The following is a 27,463-nucleotide window of genomic DNA, read 5'->3' on the forward strand; positions in this document are numbered from 1 at the left end:
CTCCTTGTGTCCTTTGGTAATTTCAGTCAAATATTGCTTTCATCAATATGCATAACTATGAAAACCAAACCAAAACAGCTTTTGTATCATCAGATAAGTAAGAAAAACATTTGAATCCTATCTATAGCACCAGACATCCCTTTTGGACAAATCTGCGCCTGAAACTTTTGACCTGGGAGTATCTGTGCTAGTAATATCAGTGTAAACATAATTCTTCTTGTGACAGTTGTAGGCGTAGGGCAATCTCCGGGCACACAGTGAGACACAAAGATCTGTAAGGCAGACACTGGACGTGAACAGGAATGGATTTTCTTCTTCCTGCTTTGTGATTCAACTGGAAATTCAGCAAAAAATTGTGTCTCTGATCCTGAATAGAGCCAGGAAGTCAAAGCTGCATTTTGGCTTGAAAGAAGAATCGGTGTTGTTCGTGGTTACTGGGCAGTATCTCAGAGATATGAGTGGTTAACCCACATTTCCACAGAGGTATGGAAAATATTGCACTTGCAGAGTTTTTATGCTGTGTTGTGATGACCTGCAATAAACATAATTGGTCTATTTTTCTTTAATCTATTTCTCTCTGCATTGAATTTGTATTTTTAGTACTAGATATTTGTTATCTTTACAATAAGCTGGTACTGTGGATGCTATTACATGACTAAATATTTTAAAAAGAAAATACAACATAAACTAAAAAACAAAACAAAACAAAGATCACAGTGGAGAAGATAGTAAGATTTCTGCCACAGCACAGATCTTTTTCACAATTACTTTGTTGTCTAACATAAGACGAAGGAAGAACTTAAAAATATATAATTATTTTCTGATTCCCATTTATTCTTATCTACATTTCTCATGAGTTCAGCAAAATCATAAAGAATGGCATGATTACTCTCTTTTAACTGGGTTAAATGCAATTTCAGCACACCTACTCAAACTGCTCATGACCAGTTTACCAGTTTCTACTGATAAAATAACATCTCCAATTTTTAGTCCTGAGCTCTTCTCCCTTTTTCTGTTGGGTTAAATATCCACAGAAACAGGGCCAAAATAACTGCTTACATGCTTTTGAGAGCAAGGTGGCAATATGCAAAATGTTGCTGTGCACAAAGTAAACACAACCAAAATAATAAGAGGAAACATATTCCACTCATATTTCTTTCAGCTACTATGATCCTAGTTGTCACTTGTAACCATTATAGATAAAGTATTCAGACAGAAGTATGACTTCTAAGGTGCTCACGTCTGTGAAAGTTTTAAACTTCAATAGTTATTCTGCCAGCTGCAGAAGTGACACTGATTGCTGACCTGAATAAATCAATTCAGGCTATGTGAAAGATGGGTTGTTAGCACCAGGAAGCTGTTTCTCTTCTTTTTCGTGTTTGTTCATAATATTAAATTTAAGGTTCAAATGGCTTATAGGACCATGATTATGAAGTCCAGCACAGAGGGTACGTTGCGATGAGCTATGTCTTTTGCCACATCCACAGTTAGAGTGGATGTGGGCTGGAAGGATCGCATACAGAGTCTTTCTTCATTACATCTGAGGAAAAACAGGACCCCCGTGAGCTGGTTCTGACTAGCAAACAGCCCCAGATATCCAACACCCACCACTGCCCAGGTACAGGTGGCTCTTTCCCGCTAACCATTTCACTTAATCAATTTTCAGAAACACCACTTACCAATTACCACAACAGCTATAATGTTGATTACAATGATAAGGTGAATCACAATTTGAACTAAGGGTGCAAATATATGGAGAATTTGAACAATCGATGCAATTGGATTTATTTGGACGTATCACACATCATCCATAGACTTAAACACAGTTGGGTTTACTCTTCTGTAGTTTAACTGTAAATGCCACATCCCTTCTCTGAGACCTTCACCCCAGATGAAAACATCTTCAGGTTTCTGGGAGAAGTATATGTGTACAGCAGCATCAGTCATTGCTCCCAGAAACAGGGTAGGGGATCACTACCCATCAGTATCTAGGTGGAGACTGTCCCACTGTCCCAAAGCCCAGTTCTCATCCAGGCTGCCCATCCTGAGCTGCCAAGCACACAGCCACTGTGGAGAATAAGCTGTGAAACACTTTCAAAGGACAGTTCCAGGAGGTTGGAAGCATCACTGAAAGCTTATCTGTATTATTATTTGTAACGGTTTTATTGTCTTCTTGGTTAATTATTTGTGCTTGTTTGAGCAATTACTGAGAAATGCTGATGCATATGGCTAAATAAATTAAAGAATAATGATAGCATTTAAAAATAAAACGTTTTGCAAATTTTCAATTTTTCACGGTTTCATAGAGAAAATCATCTGTTATGTACAATTACTCAAACTCTTTGACAATAAAATTCCAGCCCCTGCTAGTTAAAGCTAAACAAGTCTGCAATGACAGCCTGGGCAGGGAAGCTAGAAATCAGCCTCTGCCTCTGACCTGCTGTACCACTGTGAGCACATCATTTCCCTGCTCTACATCTTGGACTACTTCTAAAATTTAGGATCCATAGGTGACAAATGCTACAGGTGCTACAGAATAGCTAGACACTGTTGTCCTAGGCTTCTGCAAAACAGCAGCTCAGCCCCTCCAGCTTTTCTTCTCTCTTCCTCCTTGATTTTCCCTCAAATGATAATAATAATGATAATAATAATGATAATAATAATAAAGTCAATATATGCACACAACATTGAAAGAGAGGTGATGTGGGGATGCCAATTCAAAAAGGACTGAGAAGGCAGAGGGGGTTCAGCTTTAAATTACATTCAGAGAGCATTCCTCAGAGAGGTGAAGAGCCTTTTCTCGATGGGTTGGCATTGCAGAACCAACCTGTCAGCTGGAATATTTAACATCCTTACAGCTGTTCCCATATGTTATGTGCTCTGTTGCCAATGCTCTATACAGAGGTCAGTAAATTCAAGTTTGTCTATTTTGGCAGTTCTTCCAAGGTTGTCACAAGTTATTGAAATAGGAAATTTATTCTTGATCTCTGCTAATAAATCACATCATAACTCAGGCAAAAACACTCAGTGATTTTTTAAAAGAGTTAAATGTTTCTGTCTGGTGTTCAACTGATATTAATTGCATTTCTATCATAGTGACTAATATATATATATATATATATATATATTTTACTATCAGCAAAAGGCAACAAAGCACAAAAAAAGCATTTTGTCCTCTTGCTATAAGGATATCAGAAACCTCTACCCAATGACTGCAAGCTGTTAGAAACAAGTGTAGTGAAAAGTGAAACCATACACTACAGCATGAAAAGCATATTAGGCACCTCAGAGGGAAAGTGATGGGGAATTAATAGATCCACTTACTACCATGGGAGAAGGTATTAAAATTCACAAGGGTGAAAAAGGCCATGACAACTCTCAAAATCACAGAAGGAATGGAGGTGTGGCAAGCCTGCTGCTTTGCACCCCACCCCACTCCAGTATTTCAAGCTAGTTGTAATTGATGGAATGGCAGACTCAAACTCCTTGGAAACCTTTTGCTTCATCTATACTTACACTGTACATGTATTATCTAGCTTGTGTGCCAATGCCAGATGTTTGATGTGAATGTGCTTGGAGTAGCTCTGTGCTAAGAATGACTATACTGGTAAAAGATGGCTTGACCTGTTGTCTGGTTCATACTTGGCAGAGGCATGGTGCACAGCCTGGGCCTGGGTTTAAGTCCCTGATCGCTGCAGCAAACCTATTCTCTGTTGCATGCCAGGTGGACCTATTCTTTCCCAACTTTATTACAGTGCTGTATGCTGGCATCATTCATTTAGGATATTTTTAGAGGGTCCAAAAATTGGAATGATAACCTGTTAGTATTTACCAGAGCACAGTTGCTGCAGAGCTTTAAGAGTTTTTATGTTTGCTGCTCTTCAAAGACTTTCTGGGAATGCTTTCAACAAAAAGAATAATGAACAGGAGTGTAAAGCCAAGTCTGTATCTCCTTGTAGTAGGGGGCTACCTAAGGCTGCAACACCAGAGGCTTTGTTATTCCTACTCATGGTGCCTGACCTGTAGAATGCCACAATGTGGCTGTTCTCCCTCTCTTGTATTTATTCTGATTATCACAGAAAAGGAAGGAGAAAAAAAAAATTAAAAAGCAACTTCTTAAATTAAGGGAGTTCTAAAAAGCCTGGTCATTTTTTTTTTTCCCCTGAATGTCCCCCTTTAAAAATAAAAATAAAAAATTGAATATCCAGTCTTCTTAAAAAAAACTAAAAGACCAATATTTCCATATGGATGGAATGGAGGAATGTCCTGCTCTTCCAATTCTTTTCTTAAATATTGCCCTTTGAAATAAGGATTCCCAACAAGGTAGCCCTTAGCTTAGGATGCAGCAGGAGAATTGAAGAGTGTTTTAAAATCAAACATTTGGATCTTTTAACCCTCTATGTGATTTTCATAATCACACCACTGCAAAGAAGCTTTAATTGGCAGAGGTGGGATATCACAGGGACTCAGGTCCAAAATTCTTTCCTTATCCTTCTGCAGCAATCAAAACAGCTGCAAGCAAAATGAATTAGGCTAGAATAAAGTGGAAATTTATAATTTCAATACTTCATTCAAAAACAAAATGTGGGTTGCATGTTGTGGTTTTTTTTTTCTTTTAATGACAATTTTGATACATTTACATAGCTTCTCATTTAAAAGATTCAAAACGGGCTTTCCAACTAAATAACTTTTTTTTTTTTTTTTTTTCCTCCTGAAGTCCAGTCAAGGTTAAAAGGGAAGAAAGGAATTATGAGGAGAAAAAGTACTCCCTTGAAATTGGTCAAGCTCTTTAAAACCCCAAACCACTTGAAAAACTATCTGCTATACCCTGGGTCTCAGGAACTATGTACAACTTCTTCCTAGGGCAACACAGCATTTGAAAAGACCTATGCACCTATTAGTAAATGTAGCAGACTCTGAGTGTAAATGTGAAAGCTCTTTCAGAATAGGCATCAGAATATTCATCAAGAATAAGAAATGTTTTTAGGTCTACAGTAATACAGAGGAGAATAGAAAGCAAGGTGAAAAAAAATATGGAAGCATCACCAGGTCCATCATGCATAGGAGGGAAAAAAAAAAAAAAGGAGAAACTTTTAGGGAAAGAGAATGGCAGTATACAAGCAAGACAGATTACCCATTTTAGAAGACCATATAGAACAGAAAAGGAAAAAAATTCCAGGATTTCATAAACCCAAACAACGCCTAACTGGATGACTAGCATCCAGAAAATAACTTTAATTTGTTTAAGTTTCTCTTGGCTCTTGGGAATAAAAAGAACCAAGATTTCTCCCCATGGTGGGGAGCTGCAGATGATCCTCATGGAGATCATACCCAGAGTGACTGCAGCACCTGCTCAGGTTTGAGCCAAGGGAAAGCTCTCCTCCCCTCACCAGAGCCTTGTCTCCTTTTCAAGCTGCAGATACACACAGGGCAGATCTCTGGTCTCTGATGGGGAGCCACTCAGACCCATTTCAAAGCTCTTTTCTGCTCTTCCTCCCTCCCCCCCCCCCCCCCCCTTTTTTTTCCTCCAATCTGCCAAGTTCTGTAAATATTTAATGAACTGCCTACATGCATTCCTGCACTAAAATCTTTCTAACAATAGAAATCATTATTGTCCTGCACTGTTACTCTACATGCCGCACAAGGTCATTCTGCATTTCTTCCTTAGTATTTTTGCTCCCCAAAGGAAAATGCACTAATGGCAAGGATAAAACTGCTCCCTGCTAGCTGCCACGGGAACTAGAAAGCGGTGTTAATTACCAGCACTGAGAACTGCAGTCTGAACAGCATTAAAAGCTGAAAAGCAAATGTGGCTTAAAATAATAAAGAATAACAATTGTTTTCAATCTCTAATATTTGGAATCCACAGACTGCTGCTTCAGCCATTATAACTATTGTTATGGCAAAAGAAAAAGGCTTAAATAAAGCTTGTCGATGTGTTTGCTGGATGCTCAGAAGATACCAAGTAGTTCTTTGTGATGTTTGGTTGAAAAAATACTGCACTGAATTAGTGAAAAATGCCTGAGAATATATTCTTAGTGCTAACGAAGACCTACCTTGTATGTTAGAACAAAAGGATCACAAAAGCTCTTTACAACAAAAGCTCTTTACAACTTTACCTTCTGTTGACACCATCACAACCTAATAACACTCCCAACAGCTCGTTTTAGGGGCAAGAAGTAAACTATGACTGAATGAAAGTTAAAGAACTGCAGAAGGTTCCCTAAACTGTCACTGTGCTATTTTAGTGAAATTATCTTTCTACTTGAAAGGGTGCATTTTTCCTGAATCACAAAACATACGATGACTGCAAGGGTGCTTCTACGAAACAAAACTGCTCGTGAGCACAAGCAGTGCTTTAACAGCTCTTCTGTCACAGCATGGGGGCTCTGCTTACTCCAACTGGTTAAAAAGGCATTCATTTGATGTAAATGATGTAAACCTGGATTTGAGATATCTGTGGCTAAACGAGCATGAGTGCTCACTTTTTTATATTATAAAGTATAATTATAACTTATTCTAATTATTAAAATATTCTAATTTTGGTCTTGCTATCAAGATCATTATCCATTGTTTTAAAGGCTTTGTTCAGAAAAAAAAAAAGGATCAGCATTCATACACATTCAGTGTATGAATGAGGGGAAGAGAACAGCATGCATTGGAAAGGAATTTGTATCAAGGGCTAAATAAATTAGCTGTCTTCAAGGTCCTTGTTTCATGCACTTTGTGCATCTCATTATTGTGGGATTGTATTAATTTACAAATAACTTTATTGAAAACGTGGCTAAATACATTTTGAACTTAGTTTGGACAAACCAATCTCTTTCTAGTATCAAAAATCCCTTTATTTAACTCAAGACCCAGCCAAATGATACCATCTGCACTGTCTTCCTTGGGCACTAGTTAACCTGTACAAATTTAAGTCCAGATTTTGATTTTTTCTCTGAATTAACTGTGACGAGTTTCACGCAGGTTCATTAACATGTTGTACAGGAAAACTCAAAGTCACTCAAGATGAAAGTCCTCCACTTCACGTATAAACTATATTTATGAGCTAAGGTATTTTCCAACAGTAATTTCCAGTGCTGGATGCAAAACTAGGGGGCTCAGCGTGGTTTATTACATGAACAAAATACCCCAGGGCCCATCAAAGTAACTTACAAAAAATAAATAAAAAAAAATCCCTGCTTGGTGTTTTCTATTAACAGGCCTGATAGAAAACATTTTATGAAAGAGGTGAGAATTCTTGTTCCCATTGCTCAGATGCTAACAGCAACATGACGATGTGCTGCCATCAGCAGCAGGAACACAGCCAGGCTATTAAGTGTTGTAGCTGGCAGGATTACTTACATTTTGCAGCTGGACTCGGCTTTGTGCCATACACTCTGACTTTGCCATCATGCTGGAAGCATTTAGGCTGTAGGTTTTCCTGTTCTGTGTTTCTTTCAGCTGTTCATGAATTTGCTTTGTTTGTTTCCTGCAGAGAGAAATAAAATTCATGTAAGGAAGAGCTAGTTTGAACTACTACTATTAGCTATGATATTTATATAACCATGGTTCTCTCTGTTCAAAACTTCATTGCATTGGATTAAGCAGCTGGCCTAATTGAGTAGTCTAATATTTCAATGCAATGGTCATTTTCCGGAGAGTCTTAAGAAAGGAAAAAAAAAAAAAAAAAAAAAAGAGCTTCTCTGTTTAAAATGTCTTTTATACTCAACTTACTATAATAGCATGCTAGTTGTTTTAGTGCAGATTTTTGAAAGAAAGATAATTTATTGCATATTTAACAATAGCTTGCATGTGGGCCTGAATATTAAAAAAGCATTTTACTTGAACTTGGAAAGAGATTTTGGAAAACACAGCAGGCATTCACCCCTATTGGTTATAAAAAGTGTTAAACATTTCTGCTAGTAGCGTTAGACTTGACCTAGTGTCTTGCATACACTGGCCAGCAGCAGCACTGCTTTGCTATGCTGCACACAGCTTTTGGACAGCAATCGGTGCTGAGCCAAATTTCAGGAGGAAGTAAGTGATTTCAAGGAAGCGTAGATAAGAAATAAAGGAAAAACAAACAATGTTTTCTCCATTCTGAATTTGAAATTCTAGCAAAAAGGCTTCACTAAAATTTTGAAAAAGTTCTGATGATTTGCTGCTGAAAGCATCATGACATGATCATTTTCATAAAATTCCAGAGGAAATTCATGACAGCAGCTCTAGAGTATGTATGATTGAGCACTGGACTTTGGGAATCTCTTCTGCACATACAATAATCTTAGAATTTAATCAGGAAAAAAAAATTATGCAATCTTGGAACTCTAATTTGGGTTTATTTGGAAAATATGGGTTTTGAGTTCTTTCTGCATTTATAAACACACGAAAGTTAACTGGAATATTCAGTACTTCATTGCTGTATTTTTCAACATTACAATTGAGATTTCAGAATGGAATTTACTGAGAAAACAATCTAATAATTAGTTTCACTTAATTTTTATGCAACCTAACATTAATATTAGGTTAATGCATATTCATTTTGCCAAAAAACAGGATGCACAGTTATAAAACCAGAAATTATTAATAATTCAAAGTTATTAATATATTTATATATTTGTTTTAAAAACAAATGATCCTTATGTCTTCTACTTTACAGACACTCTGCAATAAAGTGTTATCTCAGCAAGAAAATAAAGTCACCAGTCATCTATAAAATCCAGCTGTAAAGAGCAGCACATTTTCTTTTTACTGTGCTCTCCCCTCTGTTGCTAACACTTACTTTCTTGATTACTCTGAAAGGAATAATTGGAAGGTCATAGTGTTTAATTAAAGTTCTGAACTTCCTCAGATGGAATATATTCCAAAAAGAAGGACTTTTTAATACAACGATGCATAGGGAATTGCATATTTCTAGCAGCAGGTATTTCACAATTGTTAGACTAAGAAAAACAGAGTCAGTTTCTTCATATAAAAATCTTTCCCCCTGGACCATACAACATTCTGTTAGTAATATTTTACTGTTTGATATATCAAGTTAAGCCCAAAGATTATCCTCCACACAGGAGGGATGCTTTGATAACTTGTAAGCATGATGAAGATACCTCTGCCTGATGAAAAAGTCCTGAAAATCTGTTGATTAAATGCTGCTAACACATGATAAGGGTTGATTCATTTTACATTTGCAGTTTTTTACACCCTTAAGACACTGGGCAATGTCAAAGATACAATATTGTCTTATGTGGTCTCTATACAACCAAGCTTATGTGGGCCATGAGCTTCACATGGGTGAGCAGATCAAGAGGGACAAGCAAAATGCTTCCCTTAGTGTCCAATGACTGGGAACTGTCCCAGTGCAACCCATAGTGAAGGTGAGCCTGGTATTGAGCCTCTAAGAGAACCATGGAATAACTGGTCACCTGCTGAAGTTTGAGTCAAGGCAGTGGCACAAAACCAACATGCAGATGGATGTATGACTACAGTGCATCTCCTAGGATTTTGAGGGAATGGAGCTAATGACAAAAGGGGGAAATATAGGGAACAAAATCTCACCAGCAGTGAGAGCATTTAGGAATATCTCTTCAAAGGCAAGAGATGTTGCAGTGTTACTTCAATCTTCTTTAACTTCTGTCATCTCCAGCTATTTCTACATATCCACAGCTTCTCCACCTCCTGCCTTGGACTGGGCAAACCCTACTACCTTACTTGCCTGCCAGTGCTCATGATCTTCATGGATTCTGATATGGAGAACACTTGTTGAAACTTTCCATGAAGGTAGTAGTGTCAGGCCAATCAAGACATTTACTTTTTGGACAGGTTGTCAGATGGAACTGCAGCCAGGGACGTAGGGATTAGCATCTTAAAATTGCTGTGCTTCACATGTTTGAAAAGATCTCATGACAGAACCGAGGTGCCCATTTTCTCAATACTCTTCAAACTTCAGATCCCAGAATTGGGCGTAAGCACACTTCAACTCTTCTTAGTAACTCTTAGCTATAATATTTATAATGCAGATAAAAAAAAAAAAATAATAGTAAAAAGAAGAAACCCAAAATATGAACCACGACAGTCCTGTGAGTGCATTTTTGAAGGATTATTTCTACTCATTATTTTTAAAAATAGCTCTCCCTACCACCTCATCAAAACTGGTATTTGGAAGGCTGTTCCAACCCAGCTCTTCACTATTCCCTAGAACACTGCAAAACCAAGAGGAACACAGCTAAAAGAAAATTGACGAGAGGGACATTTTATTCACAGTATGCTCAGTTGTTGATGGTATGTTCTTCCAACTGGCATTCCCAGTCTGCTTTTCCTGAATTCATCAGCAAAAAAACTCATCCCTTTCCAGGAAGGACAGGAACACCTTATTCTTTCTCTCTTTCATTCTTCTGCAAATCTAAAATAAATAATGACATTTCTAATTATATGGAAATATGGCTGTTCCTGCTCACAATTTAAACTGCAACCGAGAGAAACTGTCCTGCAACAGCACTCTCCTAGCTAATGTCATTGTCGAAAGAACGACTAAATGAAATCCCTCAAGACAGAACAGGTAAGAGAGTTTAAACAGAACATGTACCACTGAGATTTGAAGAGAAGGGTGAAAAAAAAGGCTTGGTGACTTTTCCGGTGTGTGTTTTTTTTTTTTTTTTTTTCCTTTTCTTGATAGAAATGCCAAAACATTTTTTTGGCAGTACCTCTCATCATAGTAGTATGATAAATGCTTCTGATAGTAGCATCTCATTTCCTACCCATTAGAATAAATTTAAAATAGAAACAGGGTCGGTGAGTGGCGTTTGGGGATTCAGATAAACACCCAAGCTTTTAAATAGTGGAAACCTCCACATTTTTGATGCTCAGTCAAATGCTCACCATGACTAACTTCATACAGGTTATTTTATATTATTAATATTTTTACATTAATTTATATTGATATGCATTCTCTCATTAGCTCCCATTGGAACAGGAATGAGGAATGACAATCATACAGAAAATATTTATAAATACAGTGGCATTGGCATGCATGTCATGTAATTGCTATGACGTTTGTGCAACTCAAATTATACACAAAAGAATAAATATTAAAAAAGAATGTTCAGTTGCAGAGATAAACAAAACAGAATAGAAAGTATATCACTTGAAAATTGTTTAGTACACTACATGATTCCATCTTATTTTATAGTTCAATGTTCTTGTGCATTAGAGATACTCAGTTACACAACTTTGATCAGCAGCTTACCACTATTAGCTAAAGGTTATAGTTATCTACAGAAAACTTATATGTTCATGCATTTCTAACTTTTACCTTTATTCCCAGCATATAGAAACAAGAGGGACATTAAGGAATATGAAACTAAATGCAAAAATCCTTTATTGTCAAAATTAGGAAGTGATTATCGTGCTGATAATAAAAGGCACAAAATTATTATTGTCAAGAAAAAGAACTGGAAAGGTCACAATCGCTTCTTTCCTGCTATCAGAAAATAGAAAGAAGAACATGTAATACTTCTATTTACTTTTTTTTGTTGTTGTTGTTACCAGTTTTTGATTTACATAATCTACCCATGGAGAACTGTTCTAGCCTGTCAAGAAATAATGACTGCTTCAAAAAGAGGGAAAAAACTGAAGAAGTGGAAAGCCGTAAAAAAAAAGACAAAAGCTAAAAAATATAATAAAAAAAAAAAGAAAAAAAAAAAAGAAAAAAAAAAAGAAAAAAGAAAAGAACACACTAGACAAAGGCTCTTACTTTGTTTTGAAGTAGAACGCTGCACAAAGCATGCCCACTACGACTATGCCAAAGACAATACAGGAAATAGACAGCACTTGGCGCTGGTACACTTCTTCACTCTCTGTGAACAACAAAATTGAGAATTATGAAGGCATCAGAAAACAGTATTTGTGAAGAGTAGATTTCAGCACAACATGCTTTCACATGCTTTTTCATGCTTTGATGGACAAACGTGAAATTTTGGAGGTCTAAGTCGGCCAGATCCTCAACAGAATGGATGCTTCTCTGAACCTCTCATCTAGATAAAATTCATAGAGCTTTGGTCTCCTCGAAAAGTTTTAGAAAATGGTTCCCAAACACGTTAAAAGATACATAACCATAAAACCCAGGAAAATTTAATATTTTCTCTGCCCTAAATGTTTTTTTCCAGCTCCACTGTCAATAGAATAAAAAGCGCTGCAACCATGGAGTTTTACTGGCTTAAGGCAAGATCCATCAGAGCTCTCGGAAGGTCCCATAAGACTCAGTTCATTTTCTGCTACGAAAAAAATGCATGTTTTATTTTCAAAGAATGGTGATTACAATGTCTTGCTCCCATGTCATTCCCTGTATTTGGAGCTAATGCACAACATACCACAGTGAAAAAAAAAAAAAAATCAACTTGGATGGAATCCAAGGAATGCTATGCTACAATGCATCAGACATTGCTTTCATGGGAATCTCTAGTTTTTGAAGTAATTTCCTTAATACATCTCATCATCTTCTAATTAATTTCAAAACAGGAACAGAATGGAAGTTAAAAAAAAGAAAAAGCTAAAAAAAAAAAGAGAAAACACTCATTCATGACAGCAGACAGAAACTGATAGGCAACTGGAGTTTCACACACTGAATTTATCAACAGCTCCGTGTTATATTTTATTTTTATTATTTCAGCTCCTTGTTTAGTCTGAAGTGCTATCATGCTAAATAGATTGTATCATAATCTGTCTCCAAACATACAACATATAAAATAATCTTTTTATTCATATGTTTGAGGTGGAAAACCAACATGTCAGATTATCAAAGCACAGCATAAACACTGTACACTGATAAAACTACATTTCCTCTCTAGGTCAGAGATCTTCAGTGCAGACCCCTGTTAACAAGAATACCAGACTCATGTGTCAAGTAGGTGACAGTAACTCCAAGTTCTAGGTTCGTAAGGCTCAGTTTTTTAAGAAGAAAAGAATGTAAGGCAACATCAAGGTCTATCTGGGCAAATATTGAAAAAATTAGCACCTAATTGGAATGTCAGTCTAATACCAACTTTCTTTATTACTATGACTGAATACTATGTACAGTTTCCTGATCAGTACTAATTATTAATTTCTCAAGAAAAAATATACAGACTACCCCAGTACTGTTAGGAAACACTTGGAATCTTATTCATTTGTCTCTAATAGAAGGGCCAGTTCCACTTCATAAGCTATTTCAAATAAAATTACAAGTACCAAATCTTTGTTTCTTAGCTACTTCTTTACTTGCTCTCTCAAAGAGCAATGCAATAATTCAGAACATTCCTGATAACATATCAACAAATCTGATTCCAATAGAGCTTTAGTCCCATTCCTCACTACATGAACAAAATTTGGATCTAGACAGTAAATCCTTATTGGTAGTGAACTAAATGTCTGGGGTTTCTTGTTTCTTTTTTGTTTGTTTTTAATAGCCTTTCTGAACACAGTTATCCCCCTTCCATTTCCATTACAGTACACAAAAGACTGCAAAAAAAACTTGCAAGTTTTGAATCATGAAATGTTGAGGTGGATCACACTGCAAATCATTAAATAATTGTTCAGTTCTGTAATTGCTCATCTATTCTGACTGAATACCAATATCAACACCTTCTGCCTAAAATCGCAAATAAAACATATGTACTTATAAACTGTGATGTTACTTAGACATTACCTATCATTAAAACAAACATACATTTGGGTTAAAAGAAATTGATATAAATTGTGACAAAAAGCTCAAATTTCTTTTTCTGTTAACCTAGGTATTCATTAAAAACTTTATTTCTTTTGTGACTTTGTCAAGAAATGGTGAGTTTCATGCAGCTATGACCTTTTGTCAGTCCTGACTAGCTATCATTTGTCTTGTAAAGATGCTTTAGAATATATTTTACCAAGATAAAAGCACTTCAGAGACTGGACAATATTATCTTGCTCAAACAACTAGGTGAAGATTTAAGTCTCTTGTATAGTCTGCTTAATCCCCATCACTGGTTTTCAACACATACTGATCAATGCTTTCTTTACTTTTTTGTTTATTCTGTATAGTGCGTATTTAAATAACTAGTTATTGATTAACTATACTCCATTTCTTAGAAAGCTTTGTTCATTTTTTACATCCTTTAAATCTGTGTTTGTGTATTGGACTCCACCATTTTTTGTCTCCAACATCTTAAAATATAATCAGTTTAGCATTTTTCCATTCTCTAGTCTTCCACTTTTTTTTTTTTTTTTTTTTTTTTTTAAGAAAAAATGCTAAACAAAAACAAAAGCAAATATCACCATCCTATTGATGGAAATTTCATCTGCATCTCTTTGCAAACTTTCATGGTCTACTCATTGCTATGATTTAACCCCACCATTGCTCTAAACGCATATAGCTGAGATCTCCTCTAGCTGAGGGGTACAGAATAGGGCCTTTAAATCTAACACAATAAACCAGAGGGTTATAGCTGAGTTTTGCTAAGCACTATTGTTCTCACAGAACAGGACACTGATGAAATTCAATGTGCAAAAAAGAGAACTGAAAATTACTTCTGCTTAGCTATATATGTGCATCAAACTATGAACACATGTATTTACATACTGAAACAAACTTCCAAGATAATCTAAAATGTGAGTGAAATTATATGTCTCTTTATTCACAGATATTCATACATTCCTTGTGAAATAGATCACCTTAATTACATTCTATTGAAATAAACACTAGGGAGAGGACTCCTCATTTAATAAGCATCCAAGAAAACTTTTCAGGTAAAAAAAACAAAATATAAACTGACGTGGATATTCATAGATTACCCAGCTAAGGAATTAAGGTTACAGAAAATAAACTCCATCAAGCATTCAAATTATACCTATACAAACAAATCCAAACCAACAAAAATACAACCACAGAAAACAGTGCTGAAAAATAGTAAACTGTTTAGATTCAGACTATTTTGTTTAGTGAAAATTATGGAAAGAATGATCTTTCCAGAACACCAAGACAAACTCACATGGGACATTAAGCCTCTTAGAAAGGTCAGTTCTTGTAGGCAAGCCCTCATTCTCCATGTGCATTGCTACACGTCTGGTGCAGTTTTGTTTACACTATCTGATTCTTTCTTTTCATTTTTCATTCTGGCAACAAACTTGTCTTGCCCTTCGCCTCTGTCCCATCATCCTACTGAGCCTGAATTTAAACTTCTCATTACCTTAACTGCTCCTTCTTCTAAGCTTATTTCACACATTTCCTACTGTAATAAAATACAAAATTAACTATTGGTGACCCATGGAAGCAATATTTCTTCCAGCACTCAGAGCACAGTCAAATTCATCTGTGTCAATGAAAAAAAAAAGTACATGTCATATTCCAGGTGCTAGGTTTCTTTTTGATTCCCTTGCTCTTTAAAATTCCTCGTAAAGGCTGTCATCTGTCTGCTTTATGCATGGGGAAAGACCCACTGAAGCATATGCGTAAGACTTTAAAGGATAAAAAGTGTAGGACAAGGACATTTTTCTTATGACTGTTACTTCTAAAGGATATAGTGGTTTTGTTGTATAAACAAACTGAAACCTGCCACTTCTTTGTAACTTTACTATAAAGGAAAAACACTGATAGAGGATCCTTGAGAAGTATATATTTCTAGCCATATGACTGAAGAAAAATAATTCAGTTATCTAAAACCAGATTATGTTAGTTTTATTAGCCACTAAATCCACAATGTCATTACCAGCTGTAATCAGCTGATCCTCTAACTTCTACAGTCTATGTTCTGAATTTGTAGAAATTTCTTGGGAACTTATTTCAGATACAATAACTGCATTGTGGCCTAAAGAAAGTTATAACAAAGCAAAATAATAACTTTTTTATACCTCACAAGCATCATTTGCCACTTACAGGACCCTTATTGGTGTACTGTATCCTCAGAGGGCTCTGCAGAAGTCCTAAATACAATAGAGGAAGACTACATGGAAACTCCATTCACATCAAAATTTCCCATAAAATATGGATTACCATAAATTACAAGACAAGAGATTAGTTAAGAGCATATTTCTCAATATACTTATATTTACGTGCAACAAATGTTGAACTATATAAGGCATTCTAAATTTAACTCATGAAGAGAATAAAAAAAAACTTGCATGTTCCACAGAACAATCTGCGATTGCCTCAGAATCACTTTCAGCTCTCCCAAGAGTTTTCCCTGTTCTTTCACTTGCAAAAACCTACCATACAGACTTACTGCCATATGTTGTGGCTTGTTCTAAGGCAGAATGATTTAGCAGTTGAGATGTGAAAAGCCACAATTCAGAAATTTCTTTGACCTTGGGTATAAGGAAGATCCTTCTTCTTTCTGTAATCATGAGGATAATATTGCCTCTCCTATTTCAGCAAATAGAGTAATAAACTTTAATAAACATCTTCACCTCTAAAATAATGAATTCTAATAATGAAAATATATAAAACAGTTAAAACTGCCCCAGATAAGTCTGTTCCAATTTCTTTAAGGGCATAGAAAGTCGTAGCCTGCCTGCTGTGCGGCAGGCAGGCTACGACTTGGTTGCCATCACGGAGACGTGGTGGGACCAGTCTCATGACTGGAGTGCTGCAATGCCTGGCTATAAGCTCTATAGAAGGGACAGGCAGCATAGAAGGGGTGGTGGTGTGGCTCTCTATATTAGAGAGTCTTTCGAGGTTGTAGAACTCGAGGTTGGGAATGACAAGGTCGAGTCGCTTTGGGTTAGGATCGGCAGGGACAACAAGGCTAGTGTCCTGGTCGGGGTCTGCTATAGACCGCCGAACCAGGATGAGGAGACGGATGAGGAATTCTACAGGCAGCTGACAGAGGTTGCAAAATCATCAGCTCTTGTACTCGTGGGGGACTTCAACTTCCCTGACATATCCTGGAAGCACAACACAGCCCTGAGAAAGCAGTCTAGGAGGTTTCTGGAGAGCGTGGAAGATAGCTTCCTGACGCAGCTGGTTAGTGAACCTACCAGGGGTGGTGCCCCGCTAGACCTTCTCTTCACAAACAGAGAAGGACTGGTGGAGGACGTGATTGTTGGGAGCTGTCTTGGGCAGAGTGACCACGCAATGGTGGAGTTCACTATTCTTGGCGAGGCCAGGAAGGGGATCAGTAAAACCGCTGTATTGGACTTTCGGAGGGCTGACTTTGAGCTGCTCAGGACACTGGTTGGTGGAGTCCCTTGGGAGGCAGTTCTGAAGGGCACAGGAGTCCAGGAAGGCTGGGCGCTCTTCAAGAGGGAAGTCTTAATGGCGCAGGAATGGTCTGTCCCCACGTGCCCAAAGACGAGCTGGCGGGGAAGAAGACCACCCTGGCTCAACAGAGAATTGTGGCTTGATCTTAGGAGGAAAAAGAGGGTTTATAAGCTTTGGAAAAGTGGGCAGGCCACTAAGGAGGACTTTAAAGAAGTAGCGAGGCTGTGCAGGGACAAAATTAGGAAGGCCAAAGCTCATCTGGAGCTCAATCTGGCTACTGCCGTTAAAGATAACAAAAAACGTTTCTATAAATACATCAACACAAAAAGGAGGACTAAGGAGAATCTCCATCTTTTACTGGATGCGGGGGGAAACTTAGTTACAAGAGATGAGGAAAAGGCAGAGGTGCTCAATGCCTTCTTTGCCTCAGTCTTTAGCGGCAATACCGGATGTTCTCTGGATACTCAGTACCCTGAGCTGGTGGAAGGGGATGGGGAGCAGGATGTGGCCCTCATTATCCATGAAAAACTGGTTGGTGACCTGCTACGGCACTTAGATGTGCACAAGTCGACGGGGCCGGATGGGATCCACCCAAGGGTACTGAGGGAACTGGCAGAGGAGCTGGCCAAGCCACTATCCATCATTTATCAGCAGTCCTGGCTATCGGGGGAGGTCCCAATCGACTGGCGGCTAGCAAATGTGATGCCCATCTACAAGAAGGGCCGGAGGGCAGACCCGGGAAACTACAGGCCTGTCAGTTTGACCTCAGTGCCAGGAAAGCTCATGGAGCAGATCCTCCTGAGAGTCATCATGCAGCACTTGCAGGGGAAGCAGGCGATCAGGCCCAGTCAGCATGGCTTTATGAAAGGCAGGTCATGCCTGACGAACCTGATCTCCTTCTATGACAAAGTGACGCGCTGGGTGGACGAGGGAAAGGCTGTGGATGTGGTCTACCTTGACTTCAGCAAGGCTTTTGACACCGTCTCCCACAGCATTCTCCTCAAGAAACTGGCTGCTCTTGGCTTGGACTGGCGCACGCTTCGTTGGGTTAGAAACTGACTGGATAGCCGGGCCCAAAGAGTCGTGGTGAATGGAGTCAAATCCAGTTGGAGGCCAGTCACTAGTGGCATCCCCCAGGGCTCGGTGCTGGGGCCGGTCCTCTTTAATATCTTCATCGATGATCTGGACGAGGGCATCGAGTGCACCCTCAGTAAGTTCGCAGATGACACCAAGCTATGCGCATGTGTCGATCTGCTCGGGGGTAGGAAAGCTCTGCAGGAGGATCTGGATAGGCTGCACCGATGGGCTGAGGTCAACTGCATGAAGTTTAACAAGGCCAAGTGCGGGGTCCTGCACCTGAGGCGCAATAACCCCAAGCAGAGCTACAGGCTGGGAGAAGAATGGTTGGAGAGCTGCCAGGCAGAGAAGGACCTGGGAGTGATGGTGGATAGTCAGCTGAATATGAGCCAGCAGTGTGCTCAGGTGGCCAAGAAGGCCAACGGCATCCTGGCTTGTATCAGGAACAGTGTGACCAGCAGGGCTAGGGAGGTGATCGTCCCCCTGTACTCAGCTCTGGTGAGGCCGCACCTCGAGTACTGTGTTCAGTTTTGGGCCCCTCGCTACAAGAAGGACATCGAGGTGCTTGAGCGGGTGCAGAGAAGGGCGACGAAGCTGGTGAGGGGCCTGGAGAACAAGTCCTACGAGGAGCGGCTGAGGGAGCTGGGCTTGTTCAGCCTGGAGAAGGGGAGGCTCAGGGGCGACCTTATCGCTCTCTATGGGTACCTCAAGGGAGGCTGTAGCGAGGTGGGGGTTGGCCTATTCTCCCACGTGCCTGGTGACAGGACGAGGGGGAATGGGCTTAAGTTGAGCCAGGGGAGTTTTAGGTTAGATGTTAGGAAGAACTTCTTCACTGAAAGGGTTGTGAGGCACTGGAACAGGCTGCCCAGGGAAGTGGTGGAGTCACCATCCCTGGAAGTCTTCAAAACACGTTTAGATGTAGAGCTTAGGGAAATGGTTTAGTGGGGACTGTTAGTGTTAGGTCAGAGGTTGGACTCGATGATCTTGAGGTCTCTTCCAACCTAGAAAATTCTGTGATTCTGTGATATACATTACCTCAGATAAAATACCATGTTTTATTCCAATTTTCAGATATCTTTATTAGTCACCAAGTTTTTTTTTCCTTCAACTCTTGTCTGTGTGGATTATTTATTTATTTATTTTTAAAAGGGCTTCAAATCACTTTGGCTCTCAAATTAAAAATGGAAGTTTGTATCCACTATCATTTACAGAAAGGGAAGAGTCAAGGTTAATTGCACAGGTTCACATTTCAGACTGGAAGCAGATCAAGCTAACTTCTGCTGGAATAAAGTTCATAAAGCATTTCGTAGTTCTAGTACTGATTCTCTCTTGGGAAGAAGTGTTACATGATTCTGACTGTAACAAAGATTAACAAAATACATTTTCTTGTGCTTGTGGAATGTCTGCAGCAGAAGGACCTTAAAAAGAGCAAAGTGAAATAGATGAAGTGCATTATATATTATAATTGTGTAATATTTTATTTGACTATTGATATTTAAACCTAGTGAGATCATTTTCTGTGTACACAAGGCAGAGAATGAAAAGAGGAGTGCTCAACCTCTTTGAATGACCTACTTTGGAGCACTTGATTCTACAATATTAATACTGCATTAGCTATAGTTTTGCATGGAACATTAAAAAAAAATGAAGCAATGAATTAAGTATAATGTTGAAGAGTCATCACGAAAAAGGGATGCAAAGGTATGTGGGCTCTAACCTTGAGCTCTCAAGCAGATATTTTAGGTTGGTGAGTAAAAGGTAACATTTGATCCAAAATTTAATAAACCAAAATATCCTGAAAAATTTCAGTCAAACCTATCCTTAAAAACAATATAAAACAAAATAAAGCAGCAACAATAACAACTCTACTTTTTGGCTCATTCCATCTACCAAAAAAAAAAAAAAAAAAGAGATAGGTTAATGTTACATAAGAGTGTCTAAAATGCAGCTACAATAGGAGTGAACATGCCATTATTCTTAGTAATTGCTACTTGATATGATGTGATGATTTGATAAGCACTTTTATACAGCAAGATCATAACTTTGAAGGTAAATTAATTTTAACTTTGGTTTCCTAAGAAACACCATTTCCTTTTATCTGCAGGCAACTTCAGAGTTTGTCAACTATAAACAGTGCTCAAATATAGCAAACTTACAAAGCCTTAGTTAAGTATTTTCAATGCAATAAATTTATTAAATTTTAGGAGTGAAGTAGGTCAGTAGGCAGCTAAGAGATGAGAGGTAGCTTTTCCCTTTTTAAGAAAGTATCTGGTTACGAGTTTTTGTGTATTGACATTTCATGACTAGTACAATGCAACTCTCTTCTTTGCTTCTGTTTACATCCTACTTCTACAACTGATAAGGTCATTCATATGTCAACAAAATTCATTACCTAAGTCTCATCACACTCTTTCTGTGTAATTGCCAGTACTGAGCTGCTACTGAACTAATAGCTAAAAACACGTGTTTTAGCTAGTAGGTAAGACTTGAAGACTTACAAACAAGTCTTATTCTTTATGCCACCTTTGCTCACTGAGAATCACAGCTGTAAGTACTTCCAGTTTCTACTGCAGATACAAGAGAGCGAAATTCTACCACTTAAACGAGGTCTTTCACCATCACACCAGTCTCAGTGATGGGATCATACTAAGCATGGAAGAACAACATGCGAGAAAAGTATAATTTAGTTGCACAGATAAACACCAACTCTGCACAGTTAAAGCTTCTTTTGTGTTGACAACACCATTGACCATTCTAATATAATGGTTTTGCAACCATTTGAATTTGCAACACTTTTGCATTGTACAAAGAAAAGCTTCTAAAATTTCAAGAATATGTAAAACTCTTCTAAGCATAAATCGCAACAGCTTAGAAACTGCAAAATATTACAAATATATAATGATTATTTTCTGTGATTAAGTAACAATCTTTCCAGAAGGATTTAGGTACTTTTATTTTTTTTTCCCCATCTTTTCATTTCTGTGCATACTATTGATTATTTGCCAGGTCCTATTAACCTTTCAGAACATAGATTTCTCATAGGTAATATATTACTCTTTTGCTTCCTCTGTGTAAGCACCAAAATTTTGTATGAGAGTCAAGCTGGGAGATGGGGGGTGGTAATAGTATACTATCTGGACTCCAGAATGATGATTCACCCTCTTTCTACCTTAAATTTTGTCTGCTTCTTGATATATCTGATCACCTTCCCTCTTTGATTTTATCTTCCTTTCATTATCTTACATTTTATTGTAAATCTTATAACCAAACACAATTTTGCATTTTCAAAATGTCTTTGCTATCACTTTTTTTTTCTCCACCATCAGCATGAAAAATTATAACATGACCTTCTATTTCTGCTAAGTCTGTATTCTCAAGGGCACATCTGAGCCTTCCATCTCTCCTGAGGCCCTGGTTCAGTTATACTTTGTGCTGGTAAATAGAGGAAGCAGAAGGAAGGACATTTAGCACAAGCTTCCTGCATGAGTTAGCGTGTACCATGGTTTCTTAATATACATACAGATAGGCAGAGACTAATCCAAACACCATTAAGTGCAACAGACATTGGATCAGATACATAATCATTTCACTTTAAGTCACTGTATGCATAACTATATAAGTATAGCTTCTTAGATGTTTATTACATAAAACTATTATGACCTTATAAAACAATAACATTCTTCAATTCTGGTTTAATAATTCCTTAGCTGATGAGGGTTTTTATTCCAAAAATCATAGGCACAGCTAACATCTAATATAATAATGCCTTAATTTCCCAGCTGATATTCTATTTGATCTCAGATCTTCCATTGCTATTACCAGCAAAGCCCTGTCACTAGAATGTCTCCCACAGGTGAGGCTTACATATTCTATAACTTGCTCACTTACTAATATTGAACATTTCACTCAAATCTCAAGCTAAAATCAGAGCTGCCAAAGTGTATTTGACAGCTACTGTTGATGGCTACATTGTCAGAAACTCACAGTACGTCAAGCAACATTGTAATTAAATGCTGTCTCTGTTTTGACTACTGCTGTTTTAACCAAGGTGCTTTTATAATTTCTTCCATTTCACAAAAACACAGTGTGAGCAGTGACAAGAGAGCCACAGAAAATGACTGTTAATAACTTGAAATATTTTCTGCTTTTCTTCTTCCAAAACTGAAACAGAAAAGTGGTCTTTTACCTGGGAAGGATCTGGAGGGTGAGGGCACAGAGCAGAAGGTCAAGGTCTTACTTGGCTGCAGACAGGTGTGATGAGGGATGCTGCATTGCTACTGAAGTACAGCAGTTTCTGAACAGGACTTTACAGGTGCAGGTCTACATATTTATGCATTCTTCTCTTTTTGTTCCAAGCCCCGACTCCGTGGCCTAGCTCCTCCCAAGCCAGTGACTAAGACAACAGGAGATGGGACGAGAAGGAGAGTGACTGCCAGAGGGAGCAAGTCAAAGAAGTATCCTTCACAGAGGGTTGCGTCAATCTGTGATCCCCTTGAAGCCATTCCCAGTCAAAGCTCCCAGGTATGCGGAGGATTAAGGGACTACATACTTGGGCAGTCACTACTGTTCTGACGTTCCCTATCTACCCCATGAGCAATTGCAGGTAGAGACCTGGTTTAGCATGCACTGCACTCACCTTGCCACAAAATATCCTCATCAGTCAGGCCACACCACAGCACATACAACTTTGCTCACCATAATGACTACAACACTTAAGGCAGGATAAATCCCTACAAGCAATCAGAGAGATAAACAGTTTATGTTGGCAGAGAGAGAAAATTCAACGTGGTGCCTGTAAGCAGCTATGTTCCTCCTTTTAATCCTCCAGAGGCATTATGCCAGTGCGAGGGGATAATACATCCAGTTGTTCATACTGAGCAATGGCAGATGCTTAACATCTACTAATGTGAGTAGCAGTGTTAAGACACGATTAAGCCCTCAACCCACAAAACGTCTAGCAGAACTGCTCCGTGTGCTCACCCATGTTAAGGGAACTGCTTCGTGTATTTGGCAGTAGCTGCAGGTAGGCAGCAAGCTGCCAAAGCCAAGTTGCTCAAGTGCCAACCTGTAAGTATATACGACTGTTGGGACTGCTGCACTGCAAGCCTTTTCAGATGCATTTGCTTCAGAAGGCCTGAAGAAGGGGATTAAAATCTTCAGCAATTGATATATTGCAAGACATCGATTATACCACCTAATTGTGTTCCTAGATAAAACAAACTTCTTAACACACTTTTCCTTATTCTTGTAACTTTTCTCCCTGGCCTCACAAAATGAATAAACGTGAAAAGCAATGTATAGGCCAATCCTGATATATAGATATATCTAGTTTAGTTTGAAAACAGCAGTTCAAACCATAAAGCAAAGGGATGCAAACATATGCTTGAAGGTAAGTGCGTACATAAACATGAATACATTTTTACTAGCAGATTTTTGAATTTCAGAATCCATGACACATGCTGATTGTCCTTCAAGAATGAAACACACAGTGTCAGAAAAAAAAAATCATAAACTTGCCACTTTGTATAGTTGCATGGTTATCCGAAACCATACAGTGCAATGTAACTTATTCCAGTCTACAGAATAATAAGGAATCAAACTCAGCAGCAGTGTAAGTGTTTTCAGAATGACATATGCAATCAGTTTACAGTTAAAAGCAACTTAAAAAATAAATTATCTCTGACCCAGAGGATGTTATTGAGAAGATGGAGGCAGCAGTGCATGGCAGGAAGACAAGACAATACAGACAGTATTTGAAATGAGAGTTTCCTGCTGGATATAAGAAAAAACAACCTCCTCATGAGGGTGGACATGCAGGGACCAGGCTGCCCACAGAGGCAAGGCCCTCCTTGGAGGCTTTCAGCAACTGAGGGCCCTCCCAGCCTGAAGCACTTCATGCCTGTCTGAAAAAAGCAGCTTTTCACAGTCATTGTGTAGTGAGTTGAAGGACACTACACCAGTGTCAAACGCACCCAAGCGAAGCTGACCGGTGGTACCAGTCATAAGCACTTCTACACAGAGGGCCTGGGTGGGCGTCACAGGCCAGGAGCTGTCACACACCACAGTGATGCTGGCAGCAGCACAGGGACAGCTCTTGATGTGCTTTGTAACGCCTTTGTTTGTGATTTTTATCTAAAAATTGCAAATGGAAATATTACGCCAGAAGCGAGACTGTGTCTGGTTCATCACATTTTAGCATAAAGCTCACTCCGCCAACCAGTCACGGCTAAGTGTTTTCTGACTCACACTTTATACAACAATCCTTTCTGTACTCCTCAGCTTCATGCCTTTAAAAAATATTCACATTATTTCCTGTGGCTGACAGGGTGGACAGCTTATGACTATGGGGCCAAAAGAGTGCTGAGCTTTGAACAAACACAGCTGAAACATCACAGTGCAGAGTATGGCTTATTGAAAAGAATGAGCAGGCTTGGAGAGGCTGAGCACAGCAACATAAGCAAAGGAGGGTGAATAGCAGGCAATAACTCCTTGGCCTACTTGGGCCCATCTGTGACCCAGCTATCTATTTAGCCTGGGCGAGACACATTTTGAAGAGCTCAGACAATGCTGTGTGTCAGAGGGAGGGCAGGCAGCAGGAGCCCGCTGCTGCATCACCTTTGCACAACAGCAAGAGGGGAAAAAACACAAAGGACTAGTGGGGCTGCCAAAGGCAGTGCCATGTACGACCCCCACGCCCTGGAAGAGCTTCAAGAGATCATGTGATGCCTTTCTGAGTGCAACAAATGCCACATTGAAAGGGCTGAAAGACATCCTTGCTGACCAGCCTGTTGCTCAGCCAGTCCCTAAGACAGTGTTCTCTCCCTAAATCTGGAGTTTTCTTATAATTTGAAACTGTATTCCTTCATATTTCCTAGCAGCTTTGAATAGTTATGATTGATTCTCCCACTGTTAATCTTAATTCATAAAAATCCAGTTTGCATTATTATTAAAATGGATATCGGATGATCTCTGCACATCTTAACTGTATCTGAATGTTTCCTTTGCTGTTAGTTGTTGCTAATGCTAAAACCAAAGAAAATACATTGCCCTTCCAGGCTGCCCTTCATGCCCTTTGACAGCTCCTTGAGTAGGACTAGAGAAGAGATTCCCTTGGATGTCCCTTCTTTACCATCTTCTGAATGGCATACTTCTAACGCCTACTCTAAGGCAGAGCCAAAGAACACAATTCATCAAGTTGCTAACATATCGCCATCACCAATTCAAAAATTTCATACTATTGTTAGAGAATTAAGTGGCACGCAAAAATGATAGTTATGAACTAAGAGAATGAGCTAAACAAATTGTCATTAAAAAGGTTGGGACTTACAGCTTCCTCAGTTGGTAAGATTAAAGAAGAGATCAAATCTCAGTTTATCTATCTTTTTCTCCAACAAAGTAAGGTAATTATCTCCCAAGGAAGGTAATAAGTAAGCTTCAGTATGTAAAGTCTGTGAAGAACCGTCACAAATGGTCTGAACTCTACAGCCCTCATTTTGTGTCCTATCATCTTTGTCAGCAGCAGCAGGTTTGTGAATACCAATCAAATCCAGTATTTTCAGATAACAGTTTAATTAAGATGGAGACATTCCACAGGAAAATATAATAGCAGCCAACAAAGTTTGGGTACTGCGTGCCTCAATAACCTGACACAGCAAGTATTTGATACCTGGCTACTGCTGGGAGCCCACTGAGAAAAAAAACAGTTTGCAATGAAGTACAAGGCCAACACATGCTGCCAAGCTTCCAGGTATACTTATTAATTTACTTCAAGCATTTACTGAAACATTAACTCTCAACCAGCACTGGAAACACATCAGATATGAATTATGGTCTGACGCTTCTTTCCTTATAGTGTTTCAAACTTTGAGAAATGACTGTGAACACCTCTGCCAAAACTAGTTCTCAGTCTTCTTGAAGCACTATCCACAATCTTCTGTGGAGCACCCATCCCTCACCACTGCTTCAAGAAATGATGGGTGGTAGGCAGGAAAAGGCAGGGGAGAAGATTGCCATAACATTTGTAGTAGTGATGAAGCTGCCCCTCAAGCCTGAATTTAGCACTCTGGATGCAAAACCAGCAACAAAGCCCAGACTGCTCCTTGATTTCCTGTCTGTTTTTGACTCAGCAGAACAAGACCAGCACTATACTGAAAACATAGGTGTCTAGTGTGGTCTAGTGCAGACATGTCTATTATGCAGAAAAAAGGTATTACGTGAATATATATATGTATAGAATAACTAGGTTTAGATGTAATTAGATAATTTAGATTAGTAGCCTTTACAGCTATGACCAAAGCATACACCAGAACAACCTTCCAAGAGTTGCTAGCAGAGGCAGAGAAGTTTGAAGATAGAATTTAACTAAATAAATTAGTAGCTGGGAACGAGATTCAAGAACCCGATGTCCGGCCAGAACAATATCCCTCAACCCCCAACTCTTTTCACTTACAGCTTTGATTAAATCCTTCTGTGTATTTGCACCTTGCTAAGACTCTTTTGAGTTGGAAGTGTTAAAGTGGTGTTTCAGATGGGAAATCCCCCTTCTGAGTGGTGCAATGTAGAGTAGAGCAAAAATAACTATAAATAGTGAGACTGATTCTGGTCTACTTTGCAACGAAACAGAAGAAATTTCATTAAAAACAGAGTCATACCAGTATAAACCAGAAAGAGATACAATTGTATTTGACCTAGCATTGCCACACATTGGCTGGAACAAGATCTGTCATTCAAATGTCAGCTTTCCTTTTATATTTTGTCTTAATTAGTTCTTATCGATTCAATAATCCATTTCCAGGTATTCCTAATTGGCATATGGAACATCAAACCTTCCAATAATGCAGAATCAGACCTTAGAAAATGCAAAGAAGAAAGTCAACTACCAGCTATGTGTCCCAATTAAGCTTAGCCTTCATTGATCATGCCTCTATTGAGTAATGACAAATTTCAGCTCATTAAGAAAATTTTCACAGAAGCAACTGCAGTGACTGAAGAAAGCAGGTATTTTACAAGACAAAGGCTTATGAACCCTCTGCAATGAAATTTTGAAACACTGACCGTTATACTTCTTCTTGAATGTATTGTGTATTCACCTGAGTTTCCTGCTCCTTGTTTATCGTTAGCTATCTCATAATGAATAACATATTGAGTTGTTTCGGCATTAGAAGTTTATTATTATTATTTTTTTAACCTTTTAACTGT

The 27,463-nt window shown here is 38.6% G+C and overlaps 1 protein-coding gene across 2 annotated transcripts in view; it reads right to left on the minus strand.

Moving 5' to 3' along the window:
* Window positions 1-27,463, minus strand: part of NRG3 (neuregulin 3) — a 411,171-nt gene that overhangs the window by 17,416 nt on the left and 366,292 nt on the right. For both annotated transcript variants that reach the window (XM_032190922.1, XM_032190920.1), the window contains exons 5-6: window positions 11,735-11,837; window positions 7,351-7,477 (exon numbers count right to left, since the gene is read on the minus strand). In XM_032190922.1, coding sequence (XP_032046813.1) covers window positions 7,351-7,477; window positions 11,735-11,837 — 230 coding nt within the window. The remainder of the gene's footprint in view (window positions 1-7,350; window positions 7,478-11,734; window positions 11,838-27,463) is intronic.

This window comes from Aythya fuligula, chromosome 7 (genome assembly GCF_009819795.1).
Source record: "Aythya fuligula isolate bAytFul2 chromosome 7, bAytFul2.pri, whole genome shotgun sequence".
Lineage (NCBI taxonomy): Eukaryota > Metazoa > Chordata > Aves > Anseriformes > Anatidae > Aythya > Aythya fuligula.